The 23,593-nt window shown below is 44.5% G+C and overlaps 1 protein-coding gene across 3 annotated transcripts; it reads left to right on the plus strand.

Moving 5' to 3' along the window:
- Nucleotides 1–1,059: 1,059 nt before the first annotated feature.
- On the plus strand, nt 1,060–22,434 carry NADSYN1 (NAD synthetase 1). Of its 3 annotated transcripts, none has more exons than XM_033928759.1 (21): nt 1,060–1,211; nt 2,539–2,599; nt 4,071–4,187; nt 6,042–6,095; nt 6,273–6,362; nt 8,809–8,860; nt 9,218–9,306; nt 9,705–9,822; nt 10,531–10,662; nt 11,734–11,808; nt 12,335–12,456; nt 13,778–13,826; nt 14,270–14,372; nt 16,218–16,386; nt 16,832–16,967; nt 17,571–17,677; nt 18,497–18,628; nt 18,834–18,903; nt 19,608–19,736; nt 20,103–20,279; nt 22,079–22,434. In XM_033928759.1, exons 1-21 carry the CDS (start codon nt 1,127–1,129, stop codon nt 22,130–22,132), a joined length of 2,121 nt encoding a protein of 706 aa, XP_033784650.1. In that variant the 5' UTR covers nt 1,060–1,126; the 3' UTR covers nt 22,133–22,434. The 3 variants fall into 3 exon arrangements, with proteins under 3 accessions (XP_033784650.1, XP_033784651.1, XP_033784649.1); XM_033928758.1 differs by lacking the exon at nt 1,060–1,211 and adding an exon at nt 1,227–1,365; XM_033928760.1 differs by lacking the exons at nt 1,060–1,211; nt 9,218–9,306; nt 9,705–9,822; nt 10,531–10,662; nt 11,734–11,808 and adding an exon at nt 1,226–1,365.
- The last annotated feature ends 1,159 nt before the right edge of the window (nt 22,435–23,593 follow it).

The following is a 23,593-nucleotide window of genomic DNA, read 5'->3' on the forward strand; positions in this document are numbered from 1 at the left end:
TAGCACGTACAGCAATTCAGCGCACCTTAGTAAAAGGAGCCCTTAGACTCTAACTGCTAATTTTAAGTGGCAATAAGAGCAGCTGGTTCAGCGCAATAAGAGCAGCTGGTTCAGTGCAATAAGAGCAGCTGGTTCAGTGGCAATAAGAGCAGCTGAAAATTAGCAGATAACAAGTTGTACATGGGTAATAAGGGGTTAAATTGTCCGAGAATTTAAGAGCAATAATGAAACCGACTAAAAGTTGATCTGCTTTTCATAGGTGCCCAGTATAAGGTTTGTGGAGGCTAAGCCTCCCCAGCCCCCTCCCTCCTGCTGCCACCCTCACTGCTGCCGTTTCTTCTGGAGATAACAAGCAACAGCAGCAGCCACAAAAGAACAAAAGACAGTTGTATACTACAAAACATTCAGAAAAGAACTATTCAAGAAATTTGTCAAATGATCTAACCCCAGGGTGTCAAAGTCCCTCCTCGAGGGCTGCAATCCAGTCAGGTTTTCAGGATTTCCCCAATGAATATGCACGAGATCTATTTGCTTGCACTGCTTTCATTGTATGCAAATAGACCTCAAATAACAGTATGCATGCATGATAGAGATTTGCATATAATGGACGTGACATGCATGCAAATCTGCTCCATGCATATTCATTAGGGCTAGCCTGAAAACCCGATTGGCCTGGAGGTCCTCCAGGTTGGGAATGGGAACCACTGTCATACAGCATACTATATTGTAACTTGTACTGTTATTTGATTAGCCCTTGCTTTGGGTCTTATTTGCTTCAAGATTTTCTTTCATGCAAATTCATCTCCCCCACCCCTTCCAGCTTTGTGGGTGCTTGAGCAGTGCACCCCTCAATATTTAACAAGCTCCCCAAGAGGTAGTTTCCATTGGGTTCACACCCTCGGTCGTTTGAAAAAGTTGGTCTTGTGGACCATCGGACGAGGACTTTGAACATCGGCAGTAAAAGACCGACAGGTTTCAGCGCCACTCGCCCGCCCCTTTTTACGCGTCAGGATCGAAGCGCCGCCCCTCCTGTCCCGTAGAACTACAACCCCCAGGGCTTCCGTGCGTGCACGCGACTTCCCATCCCCGGTTGCTTAGGCGTGCCAGCCTTCCGCCTAGGGCCAGCATGGGTCGGAAGGTGACGGTGGCCACGTGTGTGCTGAACCAGTGGGCGCTGGCCTTTGAGGACAACCTGGCCAGGATTTTGCAAAGTAAGTGGGGCAGCCAACAGCCCTTGATCCCCGGGGAGAAGCGGTGCCTTTTGCAAGTCCACCTCGATGGCGGTTGCATGCAGATGCGTTGCTTTCGGGATGGGTCCAGTGCAGCGTGGTTGCTTTGGAGCTCAAGTAAAGTCACGTTTCAAAGGTCAGTGGGTGCAAAGTTGATGCCAGGCCATATCCGGGCACCTTCAGTGAACTTCCTGGTGAGTGCCCTAGTGGGCGTGGCCACTGAATATGGCTGGTGCCCGCTTAGCTGCCTTGCACTGCACTGCTTAACCCCCTTTGAATATCTACACCTTAATAATAAAAAGACCCTCGGGCAAGGGAGAGTGAAATGATTTGCCAAAAGTCAGAACAAGATGTGGGATTTGAACCTTGGCTGTCAGGATTTCCTAGGTGGACTTTCTGTAGGTGTTCACGCTGAGTGTCAGTCCTTCTGAAGTTTTGCCTCCAATTCACACCCTTTAAGGACTCTATACACCAGTGTTTTTCAACCTTTTTACACCTATAGACCAGCAGAAATAAAAGAATTATTATGTGGACTGGCATCGGTCCGTGGACCGGCGGTTGAAGAACACAGGGCTAAGTCATGGGCCAGACCCCGCCCATCTCTACCCAATCTCCACCCCAGACCCTGCCCCCACCTTGCACGTCCCGTGCCTCATCTGGAAGCCTTCCCTCTGACGTTGCAACGTCAGAAGGCTTCCGGTTCAGGCGCAGGATGCCCATAGGAGCCACTGCCCGTGGCTTTGTGCACTGAATCAGTTAGGAAGAGGGAGCTGGCTGGAAGATAACGCCGCATCGATCGCACCGTGGACTGGCGGTTGAAGAACACTGCTATACACCATTGTTGTATTCCATATGGCTCTCTATTAGTGAAGCATCGGATAATTTGAACTCCTGAAGGAGTGTTTCTCCAAAACACGGACCGTGTTGGGTCCATTCTCCATGTAATATGGGAGCCACTTTTGGGGATCGCAATGTTTTATTGACTTTCAATAAAAGTTCCTGCATCTTATACAGTCCTCTCTGCGGTCTCTTTTTGTTTTCGGGGTTCACTTTTTACTGCAGACTTGTTGGATTTTTCTTTGTTTTGCCTTGTGGACATAAATACAAGAAAATTGTCTGCAAATTTGCCTCTCCCTGCTAGTGCCTGCCCAATCTTCCAAGCGTTCCTCTCATCTCCCTCATGAAGAACTATTTCTTTGTATAGCGGCTGAGTCTTCCCCCCTTTTAACTTCCAATCATGACCTGTTCTAGAACTTTCTTTTGAATGGAATGTACTTGAATTGAGAGGCTGATTCGTTCATATTTTTAGGTATTGAAATAGCAAGATCAAAGGGCGCAAGATACAGACTTGGACCCGAGCTTGAAATCTGGTGAGAATGTGTCTTAAAGCTTAGTTTGTGGGATGAAAATGTATATTTTTTTTATGACTACTGCTACTAGATATGTGCATTGTTGTACACAGACAGTAAGAAACAGTGGGGCTCATTTTCAAAGCACTTAGACACACAGATTAATTTTGTAAACTCTTGCCTTAGGAATGACCCTCATTCCTAAGGCAAGGAATGTGGTGTGTGTGAGCTCCGTCTCTCAAATTTACGGCTTGTCCTAAAAAATAAAGCTTGCCTCTAGAGCAGTGGTTTCCAACCCTGTCTTGGGGGACCCCCAGCTAGTCGGGTTTTCAAGATATCCCTAATGAATATGCATGAGAGAGATTGGCTTATAATGGAAGTGACAGGTATGCAAATCTCTCTCATGCATATTCATTAGGGATATCTTGAAAACCCGACTGGCTGGGGGTCCCCCAGGACAGAATTGGGAACCACTGCTCTAGAGTTCATAACATGTATAGTCTAACCCAAGGGTAGTCAATTCCGGTCCTCGAGAGCCACAGGCAGGTCAGGCAAATCTTATCTCATGCATATTCATTGTGGATATCCTGAAAACCTGACCTGCCTGTGGCTATCAAGGACCGGGATTGCCTACCCCTATCCGAGTGAGCTTGGAAATTCGTTTTGGTCAAGCAGTGGGTCAGTCAGGGGAATAATGCAGAAGCCTATTATGGAATTCACACAGAGTATTTCATTGATGTTCAGCTGAAACACTTCATCAAAGAATCCATTGATTTAAGATGTACGAAGGTAACCCTTAATACTGTAAATAGCTTAGATGCTTATTTGTAGGGTTACTATATGGCTCCTGAAAAGAGGACGGATTGGGACATCCGGGTTTTACTTTCATTGAAAGCGATGGAAGTAAAATCCGGATGTCTCACTCCATCCTCCTTTGTCTGGAGCCATATGGTAACCCTACCTATGAGCAGCCCTTAATGGTAGTGCAGTAAATAAAGAAGCCATTCTGGAACATAGCACACTGCATTGTAGAAGTTATCAGCTATGATGAAAATGTAGCACCAACATACATTCAGTGCAGCTTTGGTCCTGGTTGACAAAGTGCCACCCCCCATATTAAGATCACAAAGTGGGATGTTAAAACCTTTAAATTTCACAGCTCAGTTTAGAGTTCAGAGCCTGCACTTGGTCTAGGGTTACCATATTTTACAAAGGAAAACCCTGGACACATAACCCCGCCCTGTTCTGCCCAGTTCCGCCTCCAGCCCTGCCTCCAGCAAGCCTCCTCTCTCCTGTGACGAGCTCCGGTCGCGTCTGGAGGGCCTGGAGCATGCGCGGATGTGTGTGATGGATTTCGTCGGGGCTTTCCAAAACCCGTCGAGGATATGTCTGGGTTTTCCCTGACGGTCTGGTAACCCTAACTTGGTCTCATTGAGGAGAATGAAATGTGATGTCTGAGGTGGGTGTTTTTTTTTTGTTCTCTCCCTTTCAGTGGTTATGGCTGCGCAGATCATTTCTACGAGTCCGATACCCTCTTACATTCGTTTCAAGTTCTGGCCAAGCTCCTGGACTCGCCTGTCACTCAAGACATCATCTGTGACGTGGGAATGTACGTGCTGGATGGTAGTTTGTGAGAAAAGTTCTTTCCTTAAATTTTCCCTATAAAAAAAACAAAAATTGCCTTGCTCAGAACCGAGCAATAGTTTGTGAATGAAGCATTTTGCGGTTGGTCTGTGCTGTGTGGAAACTCGATGGGACACGCAGATGTGTTGGATATGGAAGAAGGGGACTGACTAAGCCCCCGAAAGTACCCAGCCTCACGTTTCCTTCTGGGTTCATAGACAAGTCGGCGAAAGACAAAGGCGCGCGCCGACAACTGAGCGCAAGATGGAGGCGCGCGCCGAAGAAAATTACAGTTTTTAGGGGCTCCGACGGGGGTTTTTGTTGGGGAGCCCCCCCAGTTTACTGAATAGAGATCGCGCCGGCGTTGTGGGGGGTTTGGGGGGTTGTAACCCTCCACATTTTACTGTAAACTTAACTTTTTCCCTAAAAACAGGGAAAGAGTGAAGTTTTCAGTAAAATGTGGGGGATTACAACCCCGACATTACACACCCCCCGTCGGAGCCGTAAAAAGAGTAATTTTCTGCGGTGCGCACCTCCACGCTGTGCTCAATTGTCTGCGCGCGCCTTTGTCCCGGCGCGATTTTGACCTGACACCTTCCTTCTGCCTAGTAATACAAAAGAGATCCTGTCTGCACAGGGACAGAGGACCTAGGTGTTCAGAAGAATGTTTAGTGGGGCTTCCCAGATCTGAGTTAATCTGCTTTTCAAGTCATTGCCACTCAAGCCTTAGTAGAAGATTTTGCCAGTGGCTTTAAGAAGCTGCCCCTGAAACAAGGTGACCCCAGGGCTGGTGCGAAGGTATTTTGAGGCTTGTATCTGCCTCTAATTACCTTTTAGACCTCTCTGTCTTCCTCTTCCTGGGAGAAGCTCAGCTGTCATGATCTGGCAGCACCTCTTTCCCCCCAGTGACCCTGTAAAAACACATAATTGAACGTCATGCTGTATTTTGCGGCTATATATACATACGTGTACCTACAAAGGCCCACACAAAAAAGAATGGGAATAAATTTTCCACCTGTACACATAGAAAAGGGCTGTGATAAAAATATGTGTCCTTAAAAGGCAGGTACATGGACAGAGTGCTCCCACAGTTATGTGGTCACAAAGGAGGCATTTCCGGGGATGCAGTTTGGATGGAGAAGTGGCAGAGTTGCGATGCATGTTTATTTTATAAAATATCTGGGTACGTGCATGGAGTACATGCGCACATATCCACCTTTCTTGTGTCCAACTATACTTCTTTATATGGACATTTTTTGTGTTCTTGGAGCTGATTCTGGGAGCCTATAATACTACCTTTTATAAAAAAAATTAAAAAAAAAATTAAGAACCCTGTTACAAAATTACCTCCCACGAGGGCAGTTTCCAAAAGGAAGCTACTTGGTAAATAGACTGTCGGTCTGAAAACTGCCCGCTCTGCTGGCGAAACTATGCCTCGGCGGTCCTTTGTGCTTGTCTGACTGTCGGAACCTGGCGTTTCCTTCTGACCGCAGCTGCTTTTGCCGCTCCCTAGAAGCTGACGCCCTAGGTGAACGCTTAGTTTGCCTAGTGGTTGAACCGTCACCGAGCGACGGTAAAAGAGAAAAACCTAGGGGTCTTTTTACTAAGGCGCGATAGCTAATTTTAGCTCGCGCTAAATGTTAAGGCGTGCTAATAGGATAGAATGGACGCGTTAGCATTTAGCGCCTGCTCATTTTTACCGTGCGCTAAAAAGGCTACCGCATCTTAGTAAAAGGACTCGCTAATGTTATATATTGGGAAGGGGGGATTCTGTAGACTTTAGATCTCATTTCTGTGAAATTGTGGAAACTCTAAAAGTGTGCCCTGTCTCCTCTCTCAGGCCAGTGCTGCATAAGAACGTGCGCTATAACTGCAGAGTGATTTTCTTAAACAGGTGGGTCCTCTCGTCTTCTCCCTAAATTTGGATTTTACAGTTTAAACTTCTTAAATCCCCATTTCAGATTCCTCTTTCATCACTGAACCCTCTTTGAACACCTCGGAGCGATTACGATGTCGTGTGACCTCGGTGAACCCTGAGGATGATTTCCCTTTGTTTCTCTCCCTCCCCCAGGAAAATTCTTCTCATCAGACCCAAAATGGCATTGGCAAATGCTGGAAATTACCGGGAGTTGCGCTGGTTCACGCCATGGAGCAAAGCCAGGTGAGACTCGTACAGTTTATTTAAAAATTGATATACCATCCAGGCCCATCAGGATACAGGCGGTTTACAATATATTAAAATGTCAGGCAATTAAGAAAAGAACGCCAGTTCAAGACTGAAAAGAGCTATACCATTTTTACCTAAAAAGAAAGAGAAAAAAACCAAAAATTTATCACATTTTGTATTTTTCCATCTTTCTGTGTATGTGTTTCTCAGTCCACTAATAAATCTTCCAGACCCCTCTAGGCTGCAGGTTGAAAGACAATTCAAAATATGTCTTCAATAACTTTTAAAAATGCTCTTGCTTGGCTCATCACTGCTATCAGAGGCCTTAGTGGGAAGGCTGAGAGTGCAACAGGAACATGGCGGCAGATAAACGTCAAACGGCCCATCTAGTCTGTCCATCTGCAGTAACCATTATCTCTTCCTCTCTCCGAGAGATCCCACATGCCTATCCCAGGCCCTCTTGAATTCAGACACAGTCTCTGTCTCCATCACCTCTTCTGGGAGACTGTTCCAGGCATCTACCACCCTTTCCGTAAAAAAGTATTTCCTCAGATGACTCCGGAGCCCATCACCTCTTAACTTCATCCTGTGCCCTCTCATTCTGGAGCTTCCTTTCAAATGAAAGAGACTCAACTCGTGCACATTTACATTACTCTTATCATAGCTCCCCTCTCCCGCCTTTCCTCCAAAGTATACAGACTGTGGGCAGCTGCTCCTAACTTAAATGTTTAATTTTGGATCCATGGCACTCTAAACGGAGACTAGGCATGTAAAGTGGGTGTGCTAAGCATGAATGTAAGAGGGATCTTCAAAACGTTTCCGCACTTTTATTTTTTAGCACTATTTATTAAATATCTCTAAAGCAAATTACATCACTATCTGCAAGTTGAGCTGGCTTGTCTGACTAGTCACATGACATTCTAAGATACACCCTCTTACCGATGTTCCCGCCCCCAGCCATTTCCCGCGAAAATATGAAAGCGCAGAAACTTCTTGAAGACAATTATGTGCATAAGTCTTCATGCCCCTAATTTTAGGTGTCGGCACTCACACTAGCTCAGTGACTGGTGTAAATATTTACGCTTAATTGACAATATTCTGTAATCTTAGCACATGAGTGTTGGGCATAGCCCTGACCCACTTGTGCTTCTCCCAGGAGAAGTGAGGGTAGTGCATGAATTTCCCCAGCAGTTATTAGCAGTTCCTGTCTTAGGGCTGCTTGTAAATGACATGTGGGTTTAAGTGAAGAGTTTAAGTGTCATATTTGCAGTATGCAATGAACAACCTGCAGAGGGGCTGCCTCTGTGATTTACAGGTTTCAAGTTTATTTCTAATTTGATATATAGTTTTAAAATAATTATATAAAAATTAAAAAGGGTTGAAAACAATCACAGTATGAACCATGTAAACACAGACTTGATACAGAAGGGAAGGAGGGGGAGAGAATTACAATTAAAAAAAAGAATGAAATATGAACCCTAAGGCAGTTAGTTGTCTAGCTCTTGAGTTCTAGCACCATCTGGAATAAAGGAATCTCACAGATTGGAGATAATTGAGACATGTAAATAGTTTATTATTTTGCATATTGTTGTAACAGATGTTCAAGAAGTGCCTCTCTCTAGTTCTAGAGAGAAGGCAAAAAACTTGAAGTTGTTCAAGTCATTTGTGTGGTCTGGACCATTGAGGTGTGCTTGCTTCGGCCTGCCAGCAGAAGTTCCAGTCCCGGCTCATGGCCCAACATATCAAATATCTTGTGGCAAACCCTAACCCGGCAGCTGGGTAAAAAGGGGTCTGTTACAAATGGCGCCCAACGTGGGACCTGAGAGCAAGCGGAGACTGAGACCACTGGACTTGGACATTGCAGTTTGGACCGTGCAAACTTACATGTGCAAAGGTTACAGAATGCTGACTTAAGTACAATTAACACCAGTTAACTCCAATTATAGCAATGACAATTACTACTACTACTATTAATTATTTCTTTTTTTTTTTGTTTTCTTTTTTTGTAAATTATCTTTATTGACAACTGCAAAGGAACACACAACCACGAGTGAAACAATCAGAAAACAGAGCAACCAGAAACAGTACAGGATATCAGAACAACAAATAATCGCAGTACAAAAACCCCATGGGTGGGTTCCCCTCACAATTGACATTTTAAAATACCAAACCCCACCACACAAACACACGCCAGACCCACTCACGCAACCCAAACCACAACAATCATTCCCCACACATACCACTATAGCGCTACCAGACGCACGCAGCGCTGCACAGAGTCACAAAGAAGAAAAAAAAAGGGTCCGTAATTAGTGCCTAATTTAACAAGTTATGCACGTAACTAGCATTTTTTAAAATCAGGAATAAAAATGAACAGGTGCCTGGATTTTCTGTATCTATTCCCAAGCTTGCTTCTTATATGCATCTGTAATTCTTTCAGGCAGGTGGAGGACTATTTCTTGCCTAGAATGATACAGAAGTTGACAGGGCAGGTGAGTTTTTAAAAGAATAATAATTTTCTGTTGGCGTTTTTGTATACGTACCCTACACCGTTTGGGGACTTCTTTTTTTACAACTGGGGTTTTGTAACCTTGTCCCATGTTCCTTTAGAGATTGCTCTTGCTCTCCTTCTCCTGCCAGCCTCTCTAGCTTCCTCTGTGGATACTCGTGCCCCCTCATGCTTCAGAAAGTTAACAGGGAAGCAGACAGCAGTTGCCCCAGTGATCCATGGCTACTCTTGCCTCCTTGCCCGACTGAAACTGCTGAAATCGTGCACAGGAGCCTGTCCTTTTTACACCCTTTGTAGGTCTCTACTATTTTGCATTCTAACTGCTGCTGGTTTGTCTCAGGAAACAGTGACCTTCGGTGATGCGGTTATTGCCACAAGGGACACATGTCTTGGAAGTGAAATCTGTGAAGAACTTTGGGCTCCAAATAGGTAACGACCAGAATGAGTTTAACCTTCAAAATTAGGTGTCAAACCAAAAGACAGAAATGGGGAATTACCAGATGTACCTCTACCAAATTTTAAAATACACTGCTGCTCGAGGCCCTAAAATTTGGCACTGCACACCCAGGATATTACCACGGGCTACGCGGCTAGAACTAACACCAGCTCAATGCTGGCGTTAAGGTCTAGCGCGCGCTAATGCCCTAATGCGGCTTAGTAAAAGGAGCCCTTAGGATGGTCTCGTTATTAGTTGCTAATGGCAGTAGAACACAGCTACTCTTTGGGTTTTGGCCAGGTAGTGACCTGGATTGGTCTATGCTTGATGCTACTGGGCTTGATGGACCATTGGGGTTGACCCAGCTCTTCCTGTTTTCCTCCTCGTACAGTCCGCATATCGAAATGGGTCTGGATGGGATTGAGATTGTCACAAATTCTTCGGGGAGTCACCACAAGCTCCGGAAGGCTCATGCAAGGGTGGATCTGGTTAAATCTACAACGGCAAAGGTAAACCATGCGTTGTGCTTTCCGTGCACCGGGAACGGTGCTGACCCCCATCCCGCACGGCGGTGCAGAAAACTCCACAGTGCCTGATTTGCAAAGGTTTTAGCTGAAGCTTTATCTGCTTTGTGAGGATGAGCTTGATTTTTGCTTTTAACAAAAATATATCACTTGGGAAGATAATCCCACATAGAGAGACCATCTGTGTCAGCAGCCAAAAAGGTGACCTAGGAGTTGTGCTTGTTACACGTGCATAATACATTTCAATAGGAAATTAGCCCTCCCTCCGCCCCAGTCTCTTTGCTCTACTCTTCATTTTGCCTCTTAACTACATGCCCTGCCTAACCTTGTCGCAGTGGTTAAAGCTACAGCCTCAGCTCCTTGTGACCCTGGGCAAGTCACCTAATCCCCCCCCCCATTGTGCCAGGTACATTAGATAGATTGTGAACCCACCGGGACAGACGGGAAAAAAATGCTTGCGTACCTGAATAAATTCATGTAAACTGTTCTAGCTTTCCTGGGAGGACGGTATAGAAAAACGGATGAATAAATAAATAAATGTTACAAAGATGTGCCTAGGTAACGTGTTCTCGTGTGCCTTTTTCTATTTCTGTTCTAAAGTGAAGCACGTGCCTACTTGAATTTATAAAATACTGGCATGGATGTCGGCATTTGTACCAGCTTCATTTGAAGTGTTTCCATATCTCGTTCCAGAATGGAGGGATTTACGTCCTGGCCAATCTGAGGGGCTGTGATGGTGACCGGCTGTACTATGACGGATGTGCCATGATTTCGGTGAATGGACATATAGTGGCTCAGGGGTCTCAGTTCTCCCTGGACGATGTGGTGAGCCAGCATGAACCTTATTCTGCTTTGTACTTGGCAAATGATATTAATATGAACCGTGGTTAACGGAGCTCTTGTCAGACCACATGGTGTAGGCCTTTGCCAGGATGAGGCTTCATGTACAATAGTTGAAATGCTATAGGAAGTCCTAATGCAGGCCAGAGAATCGTCTTTTCCTGTCCCTCCCCCATTCCTGCAAGCTCCATTCTCATCTGCACAAGCCTCAAACACTTTACTATCATAAGTGTTCAAGGCTTGTGCAGTTAAGGCACAGCTTACAGTGTGGCATGGGAGTACAGAAGGAACAGGGAGGGTTGGTGCGGAAGGAGTGAGGAGGCAGAGAGAAGGGCATCACCTGCCCTTGTTACGCCACTGCATGCATTGTACGGTACCACAATGGACCCTCGACCACAAGAGGTCATCCGCTCAAACTCAGGGGAGGGAAGTTTCGTGGAGACGCCAGGAAGTACTTCTTCACGGAGAGAGTGATTGAGCATTGGAACAAGCTTCCAATGCAGGTGATAGAGGCACACAGCGTCCCAGACTTCAAGAATAAATGGGATACCTATGTAGGATCCCTACGAGGGTCAGCCAAAGGATAGGATCACTAGGGTATAGACTTGAAAGAGCGGGTCAGTAGAATGGCATTATTACAATTCTACTTAAAGGGGACATTAGACTTAAAAGGGAGGGTCGATGATGTGGGCAGACTTGATGGGCTGTAGCCCTTATCTGCCGTCATCTTTCTATGTTTCTATGTTTCTATTACCATAGTGGGACAGACTGAAGGTCCTTCAAGCCCAGAATCCTGTTTCCAACAGTGGCTAAGATCTGAGAGCAGCTAACGTACTTAAAAGTGAACGTTGGGTACAAGAACATAAGTCTCTTTGGTATAGCCATGGAATAAATGTGCCTTGCAGCCTTCCTCCAATCCTGTGGGGTATTTTCTTGACCCTGGTCATTTAATCGGTAACGCGCATGTGGTATTCTCTACAAATGACTAACTGAACTTCTTTCGTACCTAAAACTGGAAAGTTTGGGTGAAGAGCTGATGTGTGCCTGTTTCTGCAGGAAGTTCTCACAGCCACTGTAGATCTGGAAGACGTGAGCAGTTACCGGGCAGAAATCTCATCACGCAGCCTGGCGGTAAGAAGCTCGCGACAAGGCAGCGCCTTTGCAGGCCACAGAATTACCTAAGCACCTGAATATGGTAGAGGGAAAGAGGTTGTACAGTGAGAATGTTGAATCGGTCAATGTTTACTGTTCCAGAGTCTTGCAACCTTTTAGTGAAATGCAGGGTTCTAGGTTTTTCTGTCAGGCCACATGTGTTCTTGCAAATGGTGAGAGAGAACACATACTAGCCTTGCATTCCTCTGTCGGTGAAATTTTGTGTCGTGTGATTACACTTCCTGGTCCCTGAAACTTCTCATCTTTCAGCCTCCTTCGTCTACTTGGGGACAGAAAAATTCACTGGGGTGGTGGAGCATGTGGACGGGTGCAGTGGCACAGGCTGCGTCTTTAAGAGAAACATAGACGTTGCTGCCCTCCTGGCATTTGGAGGTTGGGTGTGAGAGGTCCAAGGCCTGCGAACCTCTTGGATGCTTCAGGCCCTATGATCTCTCTATTACAGGACTTGTTCTCCTATTTAATAGTCTCCTCTGATGTTTTGCAGGCAAGCCGGGTGTGGCCTTACCACAGAGTGAAGGTAGATTTTGCCCTTTCATCTCATGATATCTGGTTATCCCCCAGTGAACCCATTCAGTGGAGATACCACAGCCCTGAGGAAGAGATTAGGCGAGTACTTGGTTTTAATAATGGCACAAAGGTTACCCTCCCGATGTGCAGAACATTTTACCTGAAGAAACAATATTATGATCAATTGTGAAAGTTAGCTCTTTTGTAATCCGCTTTGAACTGCAAGGTATAGGCGGAATAGAAGTCCCTAATGTAATGTAATATCTAAAACCATGTAGTGTGTGTGTGTGTGTTTTTCTTAAGTTTAGTAGCATGGTGATGAAAAATAATAAATGTGTGTGTACATAGTCCCAAAACCTGATCCACCATGAATAGTCATGAGATTTATTTGGGTCTGGTGATTAATTCATGGCTAATTTAAGCATTTAGCTTATCCTGAAAAGCTGGCCTAGTTATGGTGCTTGGAGACTGGAGTTTTCCATCTCTGGGTTAAGCTGCTGGATCCCAAAATCACATCAGTTTGTTTAGTAGAAGAGGAACACAGCATTTGGTCTGAGCTACTCATGAACCCATTTGCTTTGTGTGAAGCAATTCATGGACTGAGGTTTGTCTGTCTGTTTTGTGCACAATGCTCCATTAATAACAGCAGTGGCAGGGGACTTCACACAAGATTAAGATTAATTCAAAACACAGCAATTCGTCTGATTTTTAATTTTAAAAAAACATGATCATGAGGCTAGAGTGTTGTTTAAATTTGGATGTATTTGTTATAAAGCTTTATTTGGGTTAGCTCCATCTTATCTTGTTGCTCATTTTTGATTTTTTTATATGTAAAAAAAATATACTTAGATCCGGTTGGCTTTTTTTTTCCTTCAGTGAAAACGTGACGCTTTAAGAAATTCTTAGTAACAAATTCATGTGTGAATGCTCTTTTCTCCAGCCCTCACTTATCAATTTCGGAAAGATCTTAAAACTTATCTATTTAAACAATACAATATTGAATCGATTTCAAAATTATCATGATAAGCGGATTTTTTATTATTTTTATGGACTAATGTTTACAGTTTCTTATCTATTTTAGTATAAATAATTTGTATTGTGTATATCTTACCCTGAATAAGTTAGGGTTGCATTTTGTTAGTCAGTATTTTAATTACTTGTTGTAATTACTATTGTGTAAATCACCAAGAACTGATGGTTTAGCGGTATATAAAATAAACTATTATTATTATTCTTTAATAAAGCTTTTAAGAGTTTTATCTTCTTGCAGGACACATTAAGGGATACGAGTGACTAATGTATGCGTCAGGGTACGCCTGGCTGAGCCTCCGCGTGTGTGGATCACCGGACTGGATGGACTCCAGGTCTGATCCGGTGCAGGCATTTCTTATGTTCTTATGTTGTGTTTTCTGATTTTCAGCCTTGGTCCAGCCTGCTGGCTCTGGGATTATCTAAGGCGTAGTAAGCAGGTAAGGTCCAGATCTGGTATAAAATGTTCTGGCCCTCACATGGTCTCTTTTTAAGGGGCATCTTGCTCTCTTTCTTGGTTTTGTTTTTTGTTTTGTCTCCTATATCGGTGGTTCTCAACCCTGTCCTGTCAGGTTTTCTGCATGAATATGCACGAGAGAGATTTGCATGTAGTGGAGTAACAGGTATTCAAATCTGTTCCATGCATATTCATTAAGGCTATCCAGAAAACCTGTCCTCTATGGTTTATAAAATTTAGCATATCTCTTCACTTTTCTGAACATGCAAACTTCTCTCATGAATATTGATTGCGGGATATTCCAATAACCCGACTGGCTGGGGGAACCCCTGCTCTAGATTGTTGGGAGGGAGGGTTGGAGTCGTGGCACAGTGTATAGAAGGAGTCCTGAGCCTCACTGGATTTCTGCTATTGCTTCTCTTAAAGGCTGGATTTCTCCTACCTCTTAGTGGTGGAATTGACAGCTCCTCCACAGCTTGCATCGTATTCTCCTTGTGCCACCAGGTCTGTGAGAGTGTGAAAAATGGAAGTAAGTGTCTCTCGCTAAGGATGGGGAGGTGTCTCTGCATAGACAGTGACTGTTTATAACGTTCGTAAAGGGAATGTGTGTCAAAACATTAATTTAGTGAGTTGAAAGTTTGCTAGACTGGTAGTGTAATGCAAATTGCAAAAAGATTAAAAGGGGGAGCAACCTAGTTTGTAGGCCCACTGCAAGTCATGTGAGTATTTGTGAAATAGCGTTTTCAGCCCTTTACTGACATTTTCAAGGGTTGTCTCTTAAAAGAGGCCGTGACTTACACAGTACAGGAGCCTGGTGAAATAAAACAGGTCTCCAAATATTCTCTAATTGGACACTGGAAAGCTTTTTATATTCCGCCATAGTCCTTATGAGTTCCAGGTGGATTACAATAAATCAGATGTCTGGAAACAAATCCGGTTAAACAGGCAATATTGGAAAAAATCATAAAAACAATCCAGTTCAAAATTTATTGAATCCAACTGTTTTTAAAAGCTTTCTAAAAACTAGATAATTAGTTTCTCATCTAACAGTGAGAGGAAGTTTATTCCAAATAAGTCGGAGCTTGATAACTAAAAGTTGGCGGAATAGCTTAATTGATTTAGGTGATGGAAATTGTAAATGTTGTATATGACCCTTTGAACCAATCATTAAAGACACTAAATCAAGCAAATAAGAAGGAGCTAGGCCATGTAAAATATTAAAAACCATTTCACAGAGCTTATAAGTTATGCTAGCAGAAACTGGGGTAATCAGTGGAATTGAACAAAGTAAGGTGTAACCCTTTCATATTTGGCAATCGAGAATATAACTTTGAAGAACCTGGAACGGTGTATTGGGTACTGTTAATTAGATGTGTGTCCTGGCACTCTGGTAAATCAAGTCTCCAATGTGAGCAGTAATATCATTATCCTTTCAGGGACATTTTCTCCAGATGATAATAATAATAATGACTTTATTCTTTTATTCCACCATAACCAAAAGTTTTAGGCGGTTTCCACTAAAAAGAGCTGGGCATCGGGGGTTTCTTTCTTGCTGGTTTTGTCCTCCCTTTTTTGATTTTGTTATTTCTTCTCTTTCCAACTCCTTGGGTGCTGTGATGCTCATCAGTGGGGTTATTTGGATCTCGGGGGTTGTGTGATTATGCTTACTGTTACCGGGGGGGGGGGAGTTGAGGGCTGGGGTTGACATCAGTAGGTTTTTGCAGTTTTGGTGCATGTATTACTTTTGTGCTATACTGCTGTTTCTCTGTATTGTTTTTTGTTATAAACAATTACAAAAAAAATTGAGCTGGACAATCAGCGAAATACAATAATACAGTAAAAAATACATTTGTAAAATAAAATTTCAATAATAAAACTCACTAGGTAATAAACTTATCAAACAAAGTGGTCTTAATTCATATCCGAAAACTCCAATAGGATAACATAGCTTGCTGAATCCATTTCCCTAACCAAGATTGTTGCCAGGGTCCTATCTAAGAAGGTCTTAGAGCTACACCCATTAATTTTTGGATAAGCAAATAAGTAGAAGTTTCTAGTTTCTCTTGATGGTCTATCAACACAAAATGAGGAAAAAGGTTAGATTTGCACATATCGTGTTTCTCCGAAAATAAGCCCTAGCATGATTTTTAAAGATGCTCCTAATGTAAGCCGTATCCCAAAAATTCAGCTTTTCACGGAATTAAATACATTTCTTGATTGGCATTCTGGCATCAACATGTCATTCCTTATATCAAGATACCTTGTCATGTCTGTCCAGTTTTTATGTTGTTGATTTTTTTTTTTACATTTGATTTGTGTAATTTGCAGTTTGTTTTTTCTGATCCTCGGTCCATCTTTCCTTTTGCTCTTTCAGACCAGCAGGTTCTGCTTGATGTGCGTAGGATTGTGAATGACGAGACCTACACGCCACAGGACTCCCGGGAGCTCTGCAGCCGCATCTTCACCACCTGCTACATGGCGAGTGAGAACTCATCCCAGGGCACCCAGGACAGGGCCAGACTGCTGGCCGAGCAGATAGGCAGGTACTGACTGGAGGGGTTCGGGAAGGACGGTTTGGGAGTGCTTCTGCACCAAATACACAAAGAAGGTGATGCTAAGAAAGGGGATGGCAGGGGGCAGAGCTAAATGTTGAGAGACAAATATTCAGTGCTGCCTAATTTAGATTTTCAGCGGCACTGTTCAGTTAATGCCAGGGCAGAGCCTGGAGTTGACCCAGACACTGCTGCTATTCAGTTATCGGGTTAATTTAGGACAGCAAAAAAGGTTGGTACTTGGGAAGAGCCAGTGTTAAAAATATATATATATATATGTTTATTGCTTTTATAGCTATTTGTTTCTGGTCACTTTGGTGATTTAAATAGATAAGTGGCAGCTTAATTAAAGAAGACAGAAGTGGGTGGGAAGTGGACTGGTCCAGTCACAGTGGCTGAGGTTTTCTCAGGTGGCCTCTTTGCCTGTTTCTTTCAGCTATCATATAAAGCTAAATATTGATACAGCAGTGAAGGCCATTGTAGGCATCTTCTCGTTGGTGACGGGTAAAGTTCCCCAGTTCCGCCTCCACGGTGGGAGCAGCAGAGAGAATCTGGCACTGCAGAATGTGCAGGTAGACAATTCACCGTTAATGTCTTTTTTTCGAAGCATAGGGTGCCGCTCTTCAGGGGAGTTATTCCTGCAGAAGAACACTTTTTGCTCAAGAGTTAAGTGAGGGGATTGGTGTTTTTGCTCAATCCTTGACTGACCTGATGGGGTCCTGAGAGGGTTATCGGAGGCTGAAACTTTTCACAGTTTATTTAGTCAATATTCATTCCTTTCTCCCAAGTAGCGAATGACACGGGGACAAACTCATTTTCCCATCCCGTCCCAGCGAGTTCTTCGCCTGTCCGTCCCATTCCTGCAAGCTCTGTCCTAATCTGCACAAGCCTCAAACACTTTAAAGTCATAAGTGTTCGAGGCTTGTGCAGTTAAGCCAGAGCTTACAGGAATGGGACAGGGCCAGTCTGAAAAGATCATTTCCCTCTCTCTGCATTAGAATGAGGTGAATGTGAAAGGGTTACATCCCAAACTCCCTTTAGAAATCTCAACAGCCAGTGGGGATTTTGCTTATACTGAAGGCCCCTGCAGAGAAGAGGGGGGGGGGGGGGGTCTGCCTTACAGAGAGCAGGCAGTAATAGAAAACATTTTGTTTTTGGACCTCCTCCCTGCACAGGCCAGGTTACGCATGGTGCTTGCCTATCTCTTAGCTCAACTCGGCCTTTGGACCCGAGGCGTGCCTGGAGCTCTTTTAGTGCTGGGAACAACCAATGTGGATGAAAGGTGGGTGAAACTGGCGCCAAGCTTCCGGTTTTTAAAATTTGAATCCAGATGAGGCACAGTGTTAAACCAGAGCACTTGGTTTAATCTCATCTCATCTCAATATTTATTGACTGCTTCCTCTCAATAAGGTCCAAAGAGGCTCACATTTAAAATCATCGTCAACCTCAGACATCCCCCTATCGCACCCCCCAGTCCTGACAGGCATTCGACCCAGATAGTGAAACAAATTTCTGCGGCCAGTGCTGTGTGACAGAGGAAAGGCCTGGCAGGACTAGCTGCAGAATTTTGTTTTATTGCCTGTGCCGTCACCTGCCAGAGGAGCACTGCAAGATTTTTTTTTGGGGGGATGACAGAGAGATACGTTGGATCCTTGGTGAGGGAGGGTAGAGGATGGGAGAACAGATAGCAAAAGGCAGCAGGCAGTCTCTGCAACTTTGGAGGGGGCCCAGGTCCTCAAGGACCCCCCCCCCCCCATGGCTAACTCGCTTCAATTTAGGTGCCAAGTTATAGAATGAGGGGGTATATTGACATCTACTGTGTGTTTAAAGGTTTGTTATTGTGACGATGGCGTACAGTGCTGCAAAACTGCTGTTCCCCCCCCTCCCTCCCTCCCATTGTCGCCTGCCTCTCAGTCCTCGGTAAAGAGTGCCTGATACACTATCAAAACTGTGGTGGCACCAGCTTTAGTGATCCTCTCGGCCAAATACCCAGCATGCTTCGGTGCAGGAAGTGCATCCGCATTAACACAGCAGTGCCAGTGTTGAGCCTTCGTTGTGATAGTCTGAATTGCTTGTAACTCTCTTCCTTTGGGCTTCCCAGCCTGCGAGGATACTTCACAAAGTACGACTGCTCCAGCGCTGATATTAATCCAGTCGGCGGGATTAGCAAGGCGGATCTGAGACGTTTCGTCCAGTACAGCTTGGAAAAGTTCCAGCTCACAGCACTACGCAGGTGAATGATGAGTAAGGATGTTTGTCCAGTGAAGAAGCTTAGAGCACCTTGCGCTGCTCGACTCTTATCATTAACCAGCACTCGATTTCCAAATGGTGATAGGAGGGTAGACATCCAGGAGTCACCGCCTCCATGTTTCTGGTAGTTTGGTGCTTATTATAGTAATATGGCAGTGATTTTTTTTTTCCCCCCTCCCTTCCTGCAGTATATTATCAGCTCCACCGACAGCAGAATTAGAGCCTCTGGAAGATGGACAGGTGTCTCAGACTGATGAGGTAATGAGTCGTGGCTGATCTAACCTTACCTTCAGTGGTGTAGCAAGGGTAGGAGATGCCCCCCTGCTCCTTCCCTGCTTCCCCCCCCCCCTCAATGTGCCATCCCTTCCCCAGTACCTATTTAACTCTTCATCGGAGTGAGTGGTATCTCCATGCTGCCCATGCCGGCCTATGCTCTCCGACATCACTTCCTGGTCCTGCGTCATGTCTGCGGGACCCAGAAGTGGCATCGGAGAGAGCCGACACCGATGCGGCAGCAAGTTCATAATGCTGCTCGCGCTGGGCAGGGGGAGGTCAGGAAGGTGCGTGGGGGCGGAAAGGACAATGGGTGCCGGCGCCCCCACCAAAACTTCCCCCCCTTACTAAGCTATTGGGTGGCTTGGATTAAATAAACGGTGATAATTAGAGTGGATTCATGTTCTCCAGGAAGCTGTCTGGGGAGGGAGGGAGGGGGAGGGCTAGGTGTACCTGTGAGATTTGGGCATGTCGAAGACCAGCAGAGCAAGCCACTGCCACCACTGTTAACGGAAGCCGGGACTTCTGCTAAGCTGCTGCTGCTTCTTGTACGCTTGTGAACCGGAGCGATGTCTCAGAGTTGTAAGTGGCTCGTATGGTTTCCTAGGATATAGTCCTTGTCTTGTAGCTGGTTCGACTACAATGCTTCAAAAGCTTGCAGCCCAAATTCTGTTTTTGTATCCTTGCAGGCAGACATGGGGATGACGTACGAAGAGCTCTCCGTTTATGGCAGGCTGAGGAAGATTTCAAAGATGGGTCCGTTCAGCATGTTCTGCAGACTCGTCGGCACATGGAAAGAGATGTGGACGCCCACACAGGTGTGACAAGTCCCGCTTTATGCAAAGAAAGAAGGCTGAAAGCTAGGTCCTGAATCTCCTGCTCTACCTACCCCACCTGCATCTGATCCATTTAATTCTAGAAGGCAGCCTGGCAGTGTTGAAATGTCTCAGTTGGAAATGGCGTAGCACAAAAGCAGTACACCTGTGATTCCTTTGAACAGCTGATTGAATTCTAGTGCCACCTTGAGTTCACTGCAGTTAAACTGCTGAACTTTTTTTTTTTTTTAAATGAGCTTTATCGACAAAATAGCTGAGGTTCAGAGCCCTGGGTCTCATGCTATACTGTACGTTTCTTTGTAAAAGTGGGGATCTATCATTGTATTAACCCTCTGCTTCCCACACCAGGTGGCAGAAAAGGTGAAGCACTTCTTCAGATCATATGCCATAAACAGACACAAGATGACTTCCCTCACCCCGTCCTACCACGCTGAAAGCTACAGTCCAGACGACAACAGGTTTGACCTGCGCCCCTTCCTTTACCATTCTGGATGGTCCTGGCAATTTCGCTGTATAGATGAGGAGGTGAGATTGGCATTTGCGCTGTCTCTGGGCGTCCACTGAACTTTGTGTCTAGAGAAGAGAGAGGCAACCTATCGCTTTCATATCCCCTGTCTATCTTTTTTGCTATAACCTTTTCCCTCCTTACGCACATTTGCATTTAACATCTCTTAAAAAATTGGTTTTTTTCTGCTGTATAAAATGTGCTTGAAAATCAAGAGATGCAAACTCACTTTGCGCACTGTTTTTAGTCTTTCACGTCCTGACTTTAGAGTTTTTGTAAATAGTGTTAAAAGCGGATGGTTTTACCTTTTCGATAAGCTTTTGCAAAACAAAGAGGTTTAGTTTAATCACTTACTACCCTGTTTCCCCGATGGTAAGACACTGTCTTATTTTTTTTGGAAGGCCAAAATATGCTCTAGGGCTTATTTTCGGGGGGATGCCTTATTTACATTTTTTTCTAAAAAGGGGGGGCTGTCTTATTTGACGGCTGAAGAATCGGTCGGCCGAAAAATCGTACCGTGTATGGCCAGCTTTATCCATCATACCATATATTGTACCATTTAATGTCCCCAAAGTTCTCCATCAGGGAAACACAGTAAAGAGATTATTCTGTAGTGCAGCATCAGAGGGGACTTGACAATGTGAAACCATTGTTTATATACCGTATGCATTTTAAACAGGCTTTATATACAGTAAGTGGTATTGCTCACAGCAAAAGAAACCTGTCTGCGTGGCTCACTTTTGGATGTTCTGGCCGTGAACAAACTCCTGCAGTCTCCGTTAGGGAGGGATGAGGGAAGCTGCCTGTGTTTCCTGGCGCGGAGTCACGTGCGCGCGCTGCAGTCCTGTCACTTCCTCCTCTTCACTTCATGACGAGGCGCGGCACGCAGCCATGGAGGCAAATACGGTAGACGGAGGGACCCCACGGAGTCACCCACCGTACCACCCGATTCGGGTAAGCGCAGGTATCGGTGGGTGGCTTATTTGCGGGGGGGTGCCTTATTTTACATTTTTTTCTAAAAAGGGGGGGCTGTCTTATTTGATGGCCCTGCCTTATCATCGGGGAAACAGGGTATATAATCTTTGATTTAACACAGCAAAGAAGGTTACAATCAAATAAATTCACAGCAATCATTTACAACCAATGATTTTTAAAAAATGCAGTTTACAATTTCTTAATGTGTCTATCTGGATTTAGCTCACAGCTTTTGATCAAATTTAATATAATATACAGACAGGTTTGTTGGTCGTAAGTGTGAGAACAGGATTCCTGCCAGCTGCAGTGGCTTAAGAAAGACCAGGCTGTACTAATGTCACAAAATGTACACTTGAAAGGAACAGCTTGTGAATGGCAAGCATGCAGCAGTATAACCAAGTCTTAAGAAGTCATTACACTCACCCAGCACCGATTTCCAGAGGACAGGGGCAAAGTAGTTAAAAGCAGATTGATGTGAGGATGAGTAGCCTAGAGCAGTGTTTCTCAACTCAGTCCTGGAGCATCCCCTTGCCCGTCAGGTTGTCAGGATATCCACAATGAATATGCATGAAGTAAATTTGCATATAATGGAGGCAGTGTATGCAAATCCAAGTCTATGTATATTCATTGTGGATATCCTGAAAACCTGACTGGCAAGGGGGTGCTCCAGGACCGAACTGAGAAACACTGGCCTAAAGGTGAACGCAGTAGGCTGAGAACCAGGGATGATGTCAGGTGCTACTGACTCGGGTTCGAGTCCTAGCGACTTTGCCGATATTTGTCCCCTCTTTGAAGTGAATGCTTTGACCATGACATTTGCCTGTAACGCTGTCCTAACTTCTAGGTCTTGGCCTTGAAAGGGAGGGATGAGCAGCGGTTGTTTGAAGAACTGGATTGACTTCTGTCGTTGATTTGGCCAATCTGTTGACTGCGGCATCTGAAGTATGCAAACCCGGGTCTATTTTTTTTCACTTCCATCGCTGCATATTCCACTTTTGACCTGCACCGCGCCATACTCTGCATTTGCGGCTTCAGATCTGGTGCTACATGTGTCCGACTGCTGTAGAAATATGATTTTTTCATGCAGTTTCCTATTAAACCTACAGTTTTGCAACTCTTTGTCGCCTAACTTCAGTGTTTTGTATTGATCCTCACTAGTTCCTTGCGAATGAGTAATAAAAAATAATAATAACAACTTTATTCTTGTATACCGCCCATCTATTGAAATTCCAGGTGGTTCACAAAGAAGAAGAACTGTACAATCAGTGAAATATACATAAGTTTAGGAAAAAAAAAACCCCATAATAAAAATACAGTTAAGAACAAAGTTATGTAACAAACTTTTCAAACAAATGTGTTTTTAAAAACTTTCTAAAAACATTATAGGAATACATTTGAAAGATCAGTGGCGCTTAACCAAGAGTTCATATTTCCTAATTGAAAGGCAAATGTCTTGTTTAAAAATCTCTTAACGACAGGCCTGAACAGAAGGGTACATAGACATGAAATTATTACGAGTATTTTTTTAATGATCTATAAAAGGCGATAATAAATGAAATCAGAGGCAAGCTGTGGTATAAATACTAGCAAATGTAACGACCCCCTTTTCTGCTCTTACTGGGATATTCCGACACCTTATTTCACGTCATGAAGTTGGAATGTTCAACCTTTCATTATATCGTTACAATTTGTTTATCCCTGAAAGACGAGCGATTACTGGTTCCCGCCTCTCATCCTGACCAACTTCCAGCAGCTTAAGGCGTCACTCTTTGGACAGGTCAGGAAATAATCGTCTGTGGGCCATGAATGCCAGGTTTTTGGCCAGCTTTTCTGTCATGTAGCGCCAAAGCAACTGGGCTGAGAACTATGGAAGCCTGTTTCAGATCTCAGGCAAGTCACTTAACTTTTTGTTGCCTCGGGCCCAAACTTCAATTGTGAGCCCTCTAGTGAACAGGAAATACCCAGTGTACCTGAACCACAACTCACTTTGAGCTACTCGTGAAAAAGGTGCAAGCTTAATCCAAAATCCCTTCCAAGTTTCTTAGTTTGTGTCACTTTAGCAGCTTCTGAGTTCTCCTTCAGAATTCACCAGAGCCATTTAAAGTGAGGGCTCCCCAAATCTCATCTAGTGCTCTTACGGCTGCTTGAGGTTTCAGGCTATGAACAGTGTGCATGAGATAGGTTTGTATATTCCAGACCCTAATGCTTACACGTTTAGATCCTCTCTAAATCACTTCTCTGGCTCCCTATCCGCCTTCGCATACAGTTCAAGCTCCTATTGCTCACCTACAAGTGTGTTCATTCTGCTGCCCCTCAATCTCTCTCCTTTCTCCTTATACACCTCCCAGAGAACTCCGTT

This window comes from Geotrypetes seraphini, chromosome 19, assembly GCF_902459505.1.
Source record: "Geotrypetes seraphini chromosome 19, aGeoSer1.1, whole genome shotgun sequence".
NCBI lineage: Eukaryota > Metazoa > Chordata > Amphibia > Gymnophiona > Dermophiidae > Geotrypetes > Geotrypetes seraphini.